Here is a 15,687-nt window from a genome sequence, read left to right as displayed (position 1 = left end):
CTTCTAACGAAAAATGAAAGCTTGTTTCATCATTTCATCAAATGTTCATCATCATCAGATTTGATCTTAACCCGTAAACAGTTAACTGAGTAAAGTCAATTGCAACGTAAAATTCAAAGCAACTACATCACCCAGATGGTTTGAGATACCCACTCCCCAAAGCAAACACTGATGGGATTGGCAGTCCTGCATGTCAAGCCCTTGCATACAGGTAACATACCTGGTGTATTTGTGCAGTCTGTTATACTGCAACAATTCAGATCCTCTGTGTTATTGATTCCATTAGAATTCAGAATTCAGTAGTACTGACATTACACTCGCTGACCATGCTGGTGCAGGGTCAGACTTCAGAACTGCTTTAAATCTGCAGAGTTTCCATTCCACCACAACCCAAAGGTGCACTAGTGGATTGAGATCTCAGAGATTCAGAGATTCACTTTCGCATAATTTTTTAAACAACTGGTTATTGGAGTTATTGTTGCCTTGGTACTACTCAAAGCTATCTGGCCATTACCCTCTGACCTCTGGCATCAAAAAATAATTTTCTTAGAGAGAACTGCAACTCACTGAAAGTTTTCTTTTTTCAGAAAACTTTTTTCCTTTTTTCTCTGCAAACCGTAGAGATGGATGTACGAGGAAATCCCAGTAGATCAGCAGTTTCTAAGATACTCTGACTTGTCTCTCTTGGTAGCTCATGAGCTGTTTCGGGGCTTATTTTGCCTTTGTTTTTGCCACTGTCTGCCACTGAACACTGGAAAAAGATGGATCAGTAAAATCAAAACTCTATTACTAACACTTTTGTTATAGTAGTGCGACAACAGAGCCACAGTGGCTTCAAAAACCCACTCCCTTTAAAAATACAGACGCCTACTTAATGCTTCTCTGAGGTTATGATCTGATTGATGTATTTGGATTGGTTGCCATGTGTTACACCTGGCCTCGTCACCGGCTATCTACTGGTCACTTGCCATAGGCCGAGCCTCCTCCTCGTCCTCCTCTGGTCGGGCCCTGTGTGAAGGTTATTACTCACTTCATGCTGATTAAGTTTGGGTGAATAGCGCTCTTTGTCCGACCTCGATTCCCACGACCCGGCATTCGCCTGGCAGTCGCGTGGCTCTGAAACAAGGGCTCCCACTTTAGGGGACCCAAAAGGTAGGAGGACGGGGAGGGAGAAAGAGAGGGTTGAAGGGGGAGGGGGCATCTGGTCAATCTGACATCTGCTCGTAAACAGTTAACAGCAGATGTCTCACATTTTAAAAACACCGAATGTGATCAAAGCAGGCTAAATACACAGCGTGTTTCCTCCCCCTCTTCTGCGCTTCCACAAAGGTACAACCTCTCCCAGTGCAACCAGCTTCTGTTAAAGTAATTCAGAGGTTTTAAAGGATATGATTATGAACTATAACAGGTGACAGAAATATATTCTCAGGTGATTTGTCAGCCTTTTTGTGTCGTCCCGTAAGCTCTGAGGAAATAGGTTTGGTCTTTTTTTGCAGGTAGTGTAATGTTGCCCTTGAATAGAATAGACGTGGGGGTCCCGGGAGTAAAGCACGGTAATTGCACACTCTTGTTCATGCCTGGGAGAAGAGGAAACTGCAGTTTTTTGGTGTTGTTGTCGGGTGAAGAGTGGGGAAGGGGGGTGTAGCGCAATGGTTTCAGGCTGGACATCTGTCGCTTGTGAGCTTTTTTTTTTTCTAGGCCGGGTCTCTCAGTTATTCAATGGAGCCAGTGACCTGTCTGTCTTGACTGATGGGACCCCGTGTGTGGGAAAATCCCGCAGCCAAAGAGTTGGCGCATTCACATGCTAATTGCGCCCTATAAATAAGAGGGTCGCGCCGCGCCGAGGACCCTAGAGACGAACTGAGATTCAGAGGAGAAGGGACAAAAAGCGCGCACACAAACACACACATATACACATACACACACCATCACACACCACAGGTTAAAACATGACTGCTTCATCCATGGCGCACAAACTGGAGAAACATCCTAGCGCAAAGGAGGAAAGAAAGGTACTGGACATACTGAAGACGGGTTTCTTTTTGACCAATTTTTAAATGAATCCAGCATGGTGCCTCTCCATCTTGTTTTTCCTGCTCTTACCTGATTTGTTTACTTTTTTACAGCTCAGAAAGCCGCTCATTGAGAGAAAGCGGCGGGAGAGGATAAACAACTGTTTGGATCAGCTCAAAGAAACCGTGATCGGAGCGTTCAGGCTGGACGTGAGTATTGTCCTCACGTGTCTCCTCTGAGCAGACAGCGAGGGCTCAATAATAACTGAGGTTTCTCCTCTCTCGACAGCAATCCAAACTGGAGAAAGCGGATATTTTGGAGATGACGGTGAAACATCTGCAGAACATCCAGAACAACAAAGTTAACGGTAAGGAGCCGGCCACTTGATTGATTACGATATTACGAGCTTTGTTACTGCTGTTATTCATCGTTGTAATAAAAGAGATTTATATCTCCGTTTTATTAATTTGGTTAGGCGTAATAAACCGATAACGCGTGAGAATGAAAATCGACTGACCTATTTGGCATTAGGCAGCAGGGGGCAGCATCAGCACATATCATGGCATATGTTGGAGGTCTGACAACGTTTTCACTGGGTGGTGGTTAGAGCAGTGTGGTATGTGGAGCTGCTGGATGGGTGAAAGTGGAAAAATTAGAAAATGATGGCTGTCTGAGGTGCTGAGCCATGGATGGAGGTGCTGAGCCATGGATGGAAATGTAATTGTGCTGTTTTCTTGTTACCACCAGGGGTCGCTGTGACACATGTATCTTTTTCTCTCTTCATTCAGACCCCACGTTAGGCCTCGAGGCCCAGCAGAGATACAGCACGGGCTACATCCAGTGCATGCACGAGGTTCACAACATGCTCCTGACCTGTGATTGGATGGACAAAACTCTGGGCTCCCGTCTGCTCAACCACCTCCTCAAGTCTTTGCCTAGGTCCGCCGATGAGCGCCCCCTCACCCTGCCCACACCCAGACTCGATGCTGCTCTTCCAGCCACCCAAGCCGTCCCAGGGACCCCCCTCAGAGTAGAGCAGTTCCAGAGAGAGGCTGGACCTCAGGAAAGGCCAGCACTCCACAGTTCCCACCTGGGGATGCTTGAGATGTGGAGGCCCTGGTGAACTGCTGGATTGATGATCTTGGTTGTCCATTCTGTTAGACCATCCTCTGTTATGTATCTTATAGATATGCTGCTCAGAAGACAAACATGTGGGGCGGTTTTTGTTCCAGTGATTATTATTGTAGGTGTGCTATAATGATTCTATACAGACCTTTTCTCAGTACTTCCCTTCAGAAGTTGACCTCTTGTAGCCTGCATTATAGAAGGCTCTTATTAATCTTTCGTGTATTTATTGTATTAACAGCTTTATTTATTGTTATTATAAGGCATGACTTTGCTTCTTAGACCACCTGCTTGGCCTTTGCATAGATTCCTCCTTTGCTGTACTATTAACCTAAACATTATTAATAATAAAACTTATTTTGCACTCACTCAGATTGTATGATCTTTGTGAACAGCCATGTTTGTATGCAGGTGTTCTTTTCTGTTGGATCTTGACAGGAGTACTTTAAGGTCTAAGAGGCCTACAAGCGTTTATTGTAATATGATGTTACAGTGATATGGATTAAGATTTTTAGGGATTATACAGCATTCGACTGTGACAGGTTCCAGCCCTCTTGTGGCCCTGGATGCAATAAACTAGGAAAATGGATTCATGGATGGACTATTGTCATGTAATGGACATGAAACAAGTCAAATAAGTGCTAAACTCAACTGCCTAATGGAAACGTGTCAAAGTCAGAAAGAAAACACTTAAGTACTACATAGACTCATATCTTATGCTCAGTTGTAGTTTAGCTGATTAAACAGAACAGAGAAGCAGCTAATATTTGGACTTTTCATAAAGGGGTGAGAACAGATGTCAAAAATAACATAGAAGATGAGTCTGGACTTTCATTTCCACTGTCCCAGTAAGCTAATATGTCTAACATGAACACCCTGGGACCAACAAATCTACAAACCAGATATCATAAAATCTGGCATGCTGCATAAAATGTAAATAAAAATAGAATGCAGTGATCTGCCCCCTAATCTTATTCACAATAGAGCTTAGAAAATATATCAAATGCTTAAACAGAGAAATTTTATCGACAAATATTAACTTGTTTTGAACTTTATGACAGTCATACATCTTAAAAAAAGCTAAAGTAAAAAAGAAAAGTAAGTGGCACTAACACTAAAGAGCTGGAAACATGTGAAATCATTAGGTTAGCGGGTCAGTAACATGACTGGGTAGAAAAAGCATCTTTGAGAGGCAGAGTTTCACCAATCTGTAAAAACTGCCTCTGCATATCGGGGAAAAATTTCAGAGTAATGTTCTTGAATATAAAATTGCAAACATTTCAAATATGTAATGATCTACATCTACATCGTGTCATGAAGAGAATGTGTAGAAATGTACGCATTAGACAAGGCCCAAAATCAATACTGGATCTTCAGGCCCTCATAAAGCATCGCATTAAATCACGGAAATAAGTGCAAGGGCCTAAGAAAACTTCCAGGAATTACTGTCTATGAGTACAATTCACAGTGCCATCCACAAATTCAGGTTAAAGCTCTATCGTGCAAAAGAGAAGCCATTCCTGATCATGATCAGAAAACTCTGCCATCTTCTCTGAGCCAAGGTTCATCTAAAATCCACCGAGGTAAAGTAGAAAACTGTTCTGTGATCAAACAAATAAAAATCTCAAATTCTTGTGTCATCTGGCCTAAAGAGGAGACGGACCATCCAGCTTGTTATCAGTTTTCAATTCAAAATCTCTGATGGTATGGAAGTGCATCTCAAAAGGCACCATCAATGCTAAAAGTTATATACAGATTTTAGAGCAACACATGCTCTCATCCAGATACCCTCTTTTCCTGGAAGGCTTTTCATTTTTCAGCAAGAGAACGCTAAACCGCAACTGCACTTATTACAACAGCAAGTCCAAGTGCTGAGCAGACATTTGAAGCACAATAAAAGGGAAAAATGATGACAAATAAGACCCTGGACTGCAGTTAGAATCTTCTATCAGACAAGAATGAGATATTCCTCTCCCAAAAGTCCCACAGCTGCCTTTCCTCAGTTCCCAGATGCTTACAGACTGTTGTTAAAAGAAGAGGGATGCTACACAGTAGTAAACATGATTCCATCCCAACATTTCTACATAATGTTGCATCAAATTGAAAACAAGCTTTTATATTTTTTTCTCTTAAAATTGTACATTTTCTCAGTTTAAATATTGGATATGATTTTTAGATTCTTTTGTGAATCAAATGTGAGATTATGAGATTCCAAATCATTGCATGCTGTTTTTATTTACATTTTACACAGCATGCCAACTTTTTGGAATTGGGATAGTAAATGGAATAGACAACATGAGCTAACATGAGCTAAAACATCTTTGTGAGTAATATATATTAGAGTTGAGCTTCTTTTGCTCAACCCTAATATATATATTTGCACTGACTATAACTACAGTCAGTGCACCCAAATCATAACACAACAGTTTCCTGTCTCACCTCTAATTGTGCAAAGCAGATTCCAGTATGCAACTCAAATTCTGCTGAGGTATCCCCACCACCCCCTCATATAAGACATTTCTAATAGGTCATGGCAATAAAAGAAGTGTGAAAAGAGAGTCATTTTAATGTTTCTTTATTAGAACTGCTTCCAATGAAACCTCTTTGCAGAAGGTCTGTGGATTATTCTGAGATGGAGGAAGCTGCTCGACATATTTGTTCCATTTGACTTTATCCAGATACACCTGAACTCTGTATGTTTGTGGAAAACAACTCAGTCATAACGATTGTTTCTTTATGATTTGATGATTTGGGAGGATATGACACATAGATAAGTACCCACCAACACTTATCACTTATGTGCAGATTTGCCTGGCTAGCACGATTTGTAATTATAAATGATGCCAGCATTGTATAGTGTGTATGTGAGATGAGAGGACAAGCTTATTTATGCTTCACGCTATGCCGCCAAGCTTGATTAGCTTCGTTCCGAGTTCGTTACATTACAATAAGAGAAGCAGATAAATCCAGTGAGGATCTAAACGAGTTGTGTGTGTGTGTGTGTGGGGTGGGGGGGGGGGGGGGGGGGGTTAAATAGCCATCTGGAAGAAAAAGAAACGTGTCAGAGATGGCTCATACATTCACGTTTTAATAAAGATGCAATTCATTATAAGCTTCTGAGAAGTGCAAACGTGCGAGTGTCCCATTCCCCAGCTATTATAGTCCCTGTGATTGGCCGCCACATGGAGCCAGGCGGCTGGTCTGAAGAGAGAGGGAGAGAGGGAGACAGAAAGGGGGACGCCTGGTCCCTCGGCGGAGCTCGCCAACAAAAGCGAGCCGAGACAGCTGCTCTCTCCACAGTCCACACCATTAAAGCTCTCTGGAACAAGAGATCTGGGGGTGGCGAGGTGCCAAAAAAAAAACCTTCACTTCAAAGGTCTGAAGGGCTTCATTCATTCATTCATTCGGGGCACGGGGCTTCAGTGGCGCGTCTTAGCGGAAATGCTGCTGCGCAGTTATGGAAACAGCGCGTAAAACACGAACTTAACACGCAGCCCTGCATTTACCTGGAAGCTTTCACAGATGCACGCTGACCCAGCCACTCTGCTCTGCTGTGAGGGTGATCTGAATAAAAATGACGTAAACAAAACATGTAATAACCAGGCCAGAGGGTTCTCTCAATGCGCCATATGCACGCTCACCAGCAGAGCACCCTAACGAATTCCAGGCGAATTAAATCATCAAAATTGGTATTATGAGAACAGCTTTTGACTTATTCACAGTTGTGCAAATAAGTATATTGCAGTGTGTTTGAACACACATAAAAAAGGGGGAAAAAACGTCGTCCACGTTGCACAGCAGCCAATGTGAGAATGCAGTTGCGCACAAATCAGAAGTCACAACAACAACGGGGAGAACAAACGAGGCGCAGGCCAACACCTGTCGCTTTCTTTGGAGAAGGGCCCTTAATTCCCCGAACTGATTCAGTTTTGGCCGAGGGGCCGCCAGCAGCAGCAGCTGCCAACTGAAGGCATCGCGTTACATCCGCCAAACAGACGGGTAAATCTGCTGAGGCTCGGACACAAAAGCCAGCAAAGAGGAAAAGAGGTCGGGCAGAAAAGAGACGGGGCAGGGTTTAAATGCCTCGATGTGGTGTAGAATAGCATCGTGCTGCAATCATTTTGGTTGGGCTGGTTTGAATAAGTAACTGACTGGTTTATATTTGATAGCCTGAAGAATTTCATTTTTGTCTTGAGTTAAACTTATATTTGAGGCTTCTTCTAACATATGGACAGTCAAACGAAAATAAAAACAAACAGCACTATTCTAACACTCTACTCTGTTTCTGTGTGCCGATTCGTTTTGTGCGGATGAATTATAAGTGCGAGCAGTTCACTGAAACTAACTGAAAGGGGGACAAAAAACGAGCGTTCGCTCCCCTAACCCAACAAATTGTCTGATTAAAGCCAGTCCAGCTCCTCGGGGCGCAGACCTGGGCTGACCGCAGACAAAGGGGGAGAGCGCTCATTGGCTCCGACCGTGTGCGCTCTGTTGTCCCCCAGCGAGAGCAGCACAGCCCCTATTCACATGTTAATAAGCCCCTATAAATACTAACAACAGCCACTCAGCGCCAGCAGCACGTCTGACTAGGATTACACAATAAACAGAGGGCGCCTCGCCTCGCCTACGAGTTTGTCGATTTTTTTTCAGCCTCTAACCGGTTCCGTTTGCCAGCTGCCCCTCGAGGACCACTCAGGAGGTACGAGCAGCGGTGGGAGAAGCCACAGTAACGGCGATCCAACCAACATGGCCCCCTCGGCTCGGCCAAACGGCCTCGGACTTGATGTGAAAGATGAAGATGAGTCCTACTGCGGGATACAGAAAGCGGATAGAAAGGTAGGGGACCGGTGGATCCACTGTCCGGAGACACTTGGCAGTGACGCACTTGTCACGCCGCTTTAACGCTGCGTGTGCACAGTTATGAGGCAGGGATGGTTAGTTTGAGAGGAAACCCTCAATGATTCAAAGTTAGTTACATGCTTTAGTGAGAGATGAATGACGCTGGGTTGCCTTTGCGCACTAACCGCGGACAGGTGGACACTTATGACTTTGAATGGTGCTTCTTTCCTCATGTCACTGAAGTGCTTTCTTTCTGTGCTCCCGCAGACGAGGAAACCTCTGGTGGAGAAGAAGAGGCGAGCTCGCATCAACGAGAGTTTGCAGGAGCTGCGGACTTTGCTGGCAGACACAGACGTGAGTACGGAGCGCACACAGCTCCTGCACTGGAGTTTCACTTTTGCTCTGCGCCACAATGAAGGCGTAAACTGTGGTCTTGGTGGTGCTCATCTGGTTTCATTCCTCAGTTTCATTCCAAGATGGAGAACGCAGAGGTGCTGGAGCTGACCGTGAAAAAGGTGGAGGACATACTGAAGAACCGGAAACAAGGTGTGCTCAAATTTATCCAGCCCGTGTAACTATAAAAGAGTAAAGATCTGTTTTGTTGAGCGCTCAGAGTGCCAAATAATGCAATACTCAAGCGTTTTATTATTGATAGAATTACTCTCATTATTATGGCAAGACAGGCGTACATTTTCACCCTGCTCTAATAAAAGAGCATGTGAAGAGTCAGGAAATGCTTGATATAGACAGTGATGAGCAAACAAGACCTCAGTGGGGTCTTTTAAATTACAATTTCCGTGTGTTTCATACCATTAACTCTCATCTAAATATCTTATACAGTATTTTACAAGAAAAAGCACTTTTTCCGCAGAATGGTCACCATCGGAGGTTTGTATCAACATGCTTATATGTAGAGCTAGAGCAATTTGCAATTATCTTATAAGAGGAAGTGATATTTTATCACATAAAAGGTTGAAAAGTAACATTTTTAGCTGTTAAGTAATTGTAGTGTAGTGAAGGAGAAACATTTAGCTGTCACGTGTCTGCAGTCAATAAAGTAGGAGTTCTTCAGTCTTGTATTATCAATGCTTTGGATGCTGAGCAGTCGTGTCTCTCCTCTCACAGAGGCAGAGACACTAAACCGAGAAGCCAACGAGCGGTTTGCAGCTGGTTACATCCAGTGCATGCACGAGGTCCACATGTTTGTGTCCAGCTGTCCTGGGATAGATGCGACGGTGGCGGCTGAGCTCCTCAACCATCTCCTGGAGTGCATGCCCCTGAATGAGGACCACCTCCAGGACATGCTGACGGATCTAATCACGGACACTTCTGAGGGCAACAGCACCAGCAGCACTTGGCATGGAGGCAGCGAGGCGCTCTGCACTTCTCTCGCTTCTCCTGGTGAACGGAGTTTCTCCTGCGGGTCATCTTCTGCCCTCTCCCCAGCCCCTTCCTCCATGTCCAGTGAAGACTTGTGCTCTGACCTGGATGAGACTGACAGTGATCACAACCAGAGCTCTACAGAGGGCATGGAGAACAGGGAGCCTCCCAGTATGCCCACCATGACCTACCCCCGGTCTATGTGGAGACCTTGGTAGAGTAGTGGTGGGAGTTTGGATGGAATACAGTTGGGATGTGTTGAAAGGGGGATTATGGGCTTTCATTTTTATGGTGTGACACAGCGCGTCCCACTGAAAGAGAAAATTCCACCCTACAATACAAGAGGATTTTGTGGCTGTACCAGTTTTGGCCTCCTGTAAGACCGGTTAAGAAGGCTGACTACATGCATGGATTTTTTTCTTAGGCCTCCTGAACTAATGGCACTGATGCCCAATAATTAAAGTCTGTTCTATAAGAGACCAATTTAGGCACCAACAAAAGCCTCAGCTGATCACTCTGCAGTGATTCTGAATACCGGCGTACAGATGGATTTTCTTCACAGTCACACCTGAATACAAGTTTACAGAGATTTCCCCCAATTCTGGGAAATGTTTGGAATCAGAAAATGTAAAAGAACATTTCATCAGAAGTCATTCCTGGAGTACTTTTACATTTATATATATTTAAAATTAAAAGTGGATTCTCCTTTATGCCATCAGAGGGATCTGCTACTCTCTCTGCTACCCTTTCAGCTGGAGGCTCAGAAAAATAGTCCTTCTGTTCTTTTCAGTAGTAACACCCTGGCTTTGAGTCCTCTTGTGACTTATCTTTACACCTGGAGAAACAAAAAGCAATCCCTCTCAACACCCAACAAAGCACAGAAAAGGCAACAGTGCAGGACTCTCCCTCTTGTTTGGTCTATACTTCAGTGTAAATAGGATTTGTACAAGGAGAAAAGCTCTTTTTAGAAACTGAGAAGTCGGGCGATGCCCCAATTAATATAAATATTTCTATTGCATTTCAGAGGTTCCTTTAGTTTATCGGACCAGTAGTTCCTTTAAGAATGACCATTTTATGTTGTAAAGGTGTTTAGAAATGTCTTGCGAATAAAATGTCTGAATTTTTCTAAATAAAATAACGTAACTGAAAACTTCTTTGTCTGACCTGACTCCAGCTTTGGAATAGAAGAGATAAACTGGGTCAACGTGTTTGTGTCTGAAAATACTGATAAAGCAAACCGAAAGCAACAGCAACCCAAACACTTGAATAAGTAGCCCAGTGCATTCAAAAGGAAAAGTATGTCCTCCACTTAAACTTTCACTGATTCATACAGTGCGTGCATGCGCGCGCGCGCGTAAAGCAGTCGCACCTCTCCGAAAGTGTCTTCGCTCTCACCTCTGTCACAATGACCGTGTTAACAAATGCGTGTTAGATCCTGTCTGGACCAGTCACCCAGACGCACCGTCGGAGGTCCTCACAAAGGGGCACGTCCCCTCATCCCTCCTATAATCGCATGCAGTAAGAGCCAGGTGTTGTGCCAGAAAGTGATTTCCGGTATTTGCCCAAAAAAAATTAAAACGATTTCCCCCATTTAAACAGCTATAAATGACTTGCTGGCGCATAATCTGTCAAACATATCTGTCATCCCACCAACAACAAGTCATTCTGAGCCACAATCAACGTTTCTCTCACCAGCTAGAAGCTGAAATCCATTCTTGGCAAAGTGATGTTTATATATCCTTTATTTATGCAGCTAAAAAGTCTCGTTGACATTAAAATGCCTGTTTTTTACGAGTGATCTGGCCAAAAGGGCAGCAGAAATTGCAACAAATATAACACAAGACTTCTATAAAGATATTTTCATTCGCCAAAAACGACTGGATTGATTATAGTATAGGTATACTTACGCAGAGCCATAAAGATACTTCCACCTGTTTCTACTCGTAAAAGTAAATAACATGTCATATTTCACAACCATTAGGTTACAGCTAATAACCTAGGTGGGGGAACCGCACGTTGAGCACGTTGTTCACTGTCTGATGATCCTGGATTACTGGAGGAGGAGGCAGGCTAATTATCAACCCCCGGTGGAGTAGGTGGAGGGGGCTTGGAGGCTCTGGGTGTGAGCGTCGGAGGAAACAAATGCGAAGAGGAGCTGATCAAAGCTTTGAGCCACTGTTTGACAGCGGAGCGTCAAAGTGTGTGGCGGTTTGGGGGGGTGGGGGGGGGGGGGGGGTACTAAAATGGTCCAAGTGTCCAGATTCTTCACCAGGGCTCAGTCAGCACACACACACACACACACACACACACACACACACACACACACACACACACACACACACACACACTTGCAGGGATATCTGTGTGAGGACATCTTTTGACATAGTGCACTCTTTTCCCCAGTCGTTGCAAATGCCATATTCTAACCCTAACCCTAAAACCTAACTCTGAAAGAGGAGGTGTGGAACAGGTTCTAACAATGTTATGATCTAAAGGTTATAAAGTGAAATGAAACAAATGAATCACACTAGAATCAAACTCAGACAACTGCACTTGTGCTAGTTTCACTCCCCTTTGTCTGGTATTTCTGTTCCTCTCAGTATTATTTTGTGTGAACTAACAGATTCAACGAAAACATGATGAGGGAGGTCAAATTATTTTTAAAATAAGGAAAATTTGGAGCAGGCTGTTTCACCAGCTAGCTAGCACAAAATGGCTTTAAGATAGTCAATATACAGAAAGTGTTTCTATGCTTATGACTTATGTTTAATAGCTCAAAACCTGGGATGTTATGATAAATCCAGTGCCTGTCTAATGTAGGACTGTTAGCCAGTCATATCTAGTTTCAGACAGTTAAGTCCATAAATGTATGCTTCTTACCCAAACACACCTTCAAGATGTTATCAAAGGTACTTAGACACATTAAATTACACCCACACACCCATTCTGTCTACCACAGAAATCCCCAAAGCTTTCATTTAACCAAAACGTACCTGATGCAAACTCACAGCATCATAGGAAATGTACATTTTTAGTCAGATATTTCCAGTAATGAGGTCAGTGTACATACAATTAACCACCATGAATCAAAAGCTGAGTCTTAAGACTTTGTCCTTGGGCAAGATACTAACCCCAGGTTTCTCTCCAATGCATCCATCAGAGTATGAATGTGTGTGAATATTAGAAGCACTTGTACAGGAAAAAAAAGAAAGAAAAAGTGCTTGCATGAACAGGTGTGAGTGGGTGTAAGAGGAAAGTTGCATAAAGCACTTTTGAGTGCTGAATTACAGTAGGAAAAAAAAAGAACCAGTCCATGTACCATTCAGATATTACACATCATGAATGTGTGGTCGGATTTTATGCTGACACCAGAGTTAACCCCTGCACACTGCCTCAATCTGCTAACGGAAAATGACAGCTGACAGGCCGACAACATTAAGGGAGGGGAGGGAAGGCGATCAGTCATGAGGAAGACTTATCTGACCAAATACATCAGCTGTGGGTTTGCGACTGCGCTTATGAATTCTGAGGTTAAAGGTCAGTGCAGTGCAACAGTTGGTGTGAGAGAGGTTCAACAGCAGAAGAGAGCATATGGTGCTGAAACAGATCCCCAGGGGACCCTGAAAAACACCCTCAGGACTCTCAACTGTTTTTGACTGCTTGAGAGAACAATCGCCTCTTATGAGCCAGCAGAGGGGATGCCTCTATGTGTTCCATGTAAGACACAAATTTATCACGTTATGTATTTGCTTTTTAAAATAAATGTTAAAATGTCGTTGAAGCCCTTATGCTGCTACAATCAAACCTAATTATTCAGATTTCCAGCTCCAATAGAGGATTGTTACAGACCCCCTCCCTTCCCTCCCAAATTCACCTGCTTGTCTGAAATGATGCATTTCAGCTTCTCTCCATTTAAGCCAGTTTCCTTGGCTGCCCTTTGCAAGTTAAAGATTTGAACAGCAAGTGGTTGGAGCTCTGAAGCTGAGATGAACCTATTAGGGTAGCCACTCTCCCTGACATCATACAGAGCCAGGAGTAGGAAAAAAAACTTGGTGTTAAGAGCAGTCTAAACTCTTAAGTCTGAGCTTTTGATTTACAGGCGTTACTCGTACATACACTGACCTCATTTTGTGGACTGGTGCCAGCTGAACTACCTCCAGATCAACGCCAGTAAAACCAAGGAGCTGGTGGTAGACTTCCGCAGGCACAAACATCCTCCACTGCAACCACTGAACATCCAAGGTATGGACATTGAGGCTGTGGACAGCTACAGGTACCTTGGTGTTCATCTGAACAACAAACTGGACTGGACTCATAATTCAGACGCCCTCTACAGGAAAGGGCAGAGCAGGCTGTACCTGCTGCGGAGACTCAGGTCGTTTGGAGTGGAGGGCCCACTCCTGAAGACCTTCTATGACTCTGTGGTGGCCTCAGCCATCTTTTACGGTGTGGTCTGCTGGGGCGGCAGCATCTCTGCTGGGGACAGGAAGAGACTGAACAGGCTGATTAGAAGGGCCAGCTCTGTTCTAGGATGCCCTCTGGACCCAGTGGAGGTGGTGAGTGACAGGAGAATGGTGGCTAAGCTGTCATCCCTGATGGACAACATCTCCCACCCCATGCAGGAGACTCTGACAGCACTGAGCAGCTCCTTCAGTGGCAGGCTGCGGCACCCACGGTGTGGGACGGAGAGATTTCGCAGGTCTTTCCTCCCCACTGCTGTCAGACTCCACAACAAAGACTCCAACTGATCAAACGCACACATCCACAAATGTGCAATAACACTAAGTGCAATACTCTTTTTCTGACAAAGTTGTATTCTTACTCAGTTGTATAAAGCATTTGCATTCTATTTTTAATCCTATTGTATATTTTATTCTATTTATTCTACTGTATATAGTATTTTATTTTATTCTTATTGTATTCTAATTTTGCTATATAACTTTTGCACTGTCCACTTCCTGCTGTGACAAAACAAATTTCCCACGTGTGGGACTAATAAAGGTTATCTTATCTTATTACTGAACATTTTGGACATGCTTAACATGAGCATCCACCACCGTAACAGCATGTTTATGACAGGAAATAAGGAAACACATAGTTCATTAATTTGAAGAGGACCTTTTACAGGCTCAAGATATTTTGGAATAATCGTAGTGTGACGTGATGAAAACAGTGCATATATATATATATATATATATATTTATCCAACCTCTGGAGCATTGGAGCCTGTTTCAGCTGTCAGCGTGGCAACACAATGCAAAGAAAAGTTTTAACTTCCCTCTACTTAAAAAAAAAAAAAAAAAAAAAAAAAAAAGGATTTGAAGTCATTCAACATTGCAAAATGTTGAATAACTGAATTTTGATGCACGTTTCAAGTGTTAGCGGAAACATTAAAAAGGAGTGTCTTGATGCATTCTCAATAATCCAGGAAAGTAAATCTCCAAAAGTTGATTCTGTTCATCTGGACGTAGCGTTTTGTGGGAGAAACGTTTCGTCACTCATCCAAGTGACTTCTGCAGTCTCAGCTGACTGCAGAAGTCACTTGGATGAGTGACGAAACGTTTCAGAATCAACTTTTGGAGATTAAAAAGGAGTCAAGCAATATTTTTTTCCTAGAATTTAAATGTGATTTGTGTGAATGCCAAACACAAAAAGCCATTTAACTGGACTCCATATGCCCTCTTTAGTGTTTAGCTTCATGTATAATAAAAGAACACAGAAATCAGAGTGGTTCTATTTTTGCAGCTTTATTACACAATCCCACTTTCCAAAAATGTTCGAACACTGCATAAAACAAAATAAAAACAAAAAGCTACACATTTAAACTCTCTCTCTAGATATATATGAGTACAAAGACAACATATTTAATGTTAAAACGGACACATTTCATAGTTCAGAAAAGAAAATGCAGCATTTTGAATTTGTCTCTAGGATTTGCAGGTCCGTGCTTTAAGTTTTTATTTAAAATTTTATGCCACATCCCAACGTTTTTGGAAATGGGGCTGTTCAACATCTGTCAAACAAGACATCTCACCTCAAAATTAAAAAAAAAAAAGAAAAAGGAAAAAAAAGCACAGAAATGTGCCAGATTCTTATACCACAGACTCACAGTGGTAATGAGACAGGTTTATATAACCATACACGACATCACGTGCCGATACTGTGTACGCATTTACAGGTCAAGGAACGTCCAACAGATCACCAGTGTTTAAAATCCGTCTCTCTCTTTATGGAGACTTATGAAACAAAGTCAGTTTTAAACATGACTTGAGACATATCCGGTCTTTTATACACAGGTGAGCGTTGCAGGCTCCTTGGAGATATTTTGCA

The 15,687-nt window shown here is 43.1% G+C and overlaps 2 protein-coding genes across 2 annotated transcripts; both read left to right on the top strand.

Annotated features, from left to right (window-relative positions):
- Positions 1-1,866: 1,866 nt before the first annotated feature.
- Positions 1,867-3,461, top strand: her8.2 (hairy-related 8.2). The gene is made up of 4 exons (XM_063493633.1): positions 1,867-2,012; positions 2,127-2,222; positions 2,302-2,380; positions 2,802-3,461. The coding sequence occupies exons 1-4, from the start codon at positions 1,950-1,952 to the stop codon at positions 3,134-3,136; spliced, it is 573 nt and encodes a 190-aa protein (XP_063349703.1). The 5' UTR covers positions 1,867-1,949; the 3' UTR covers positions 3,137-3,461.
- A 4,155-nt stretch (positions 3,462-7,616) lies between these two features.
- LOC134641064 (transcription cofactor HES-6-like) lies at positions 7,617-10,490 on the top strand. The gene is made up of 4 exons (XM_063493253.1): positions 7,617-7,974; positions 8,245-8,331; positions 8,442-8,523; positions 9,103-10,490. The coding sequence occupies exons 1-4, from the start codon at positions 7,885-7,887 to the stop codon at positions 9,573-9,575; spliced, it is 732 nt and encodes a 243-aa protein (XP_063349323.1). The 5' UTR covers positions 7,617-7,884; the 3' UTR covers positions 9,576-10,490.
- The last annotated feature ends 5,197 nt before the right edge of the window (positions 10,491-15,687 follow it).

This window comes from Pelmatolapia mariae, linkage group LG14 (genome assembly GCF_036321145.2).
Source record: "Pelmatolapia mariae isolate MD_Pm_ZW linkage group LG14, Pm_UMD_F_2, whole genome shotgun sequence".
Taxonomy (NCBI): Eukaryota; Metazoa; Chordata; class Actinopteri; order Cichliformes; family Cichlidae; genus Pelmatolapia; species Pelmatolapia mariae.
Note: the sequence above shows the minus strand (reverse complement) of the source record. Positions and strands in the feature narration are given on the sequence as shown.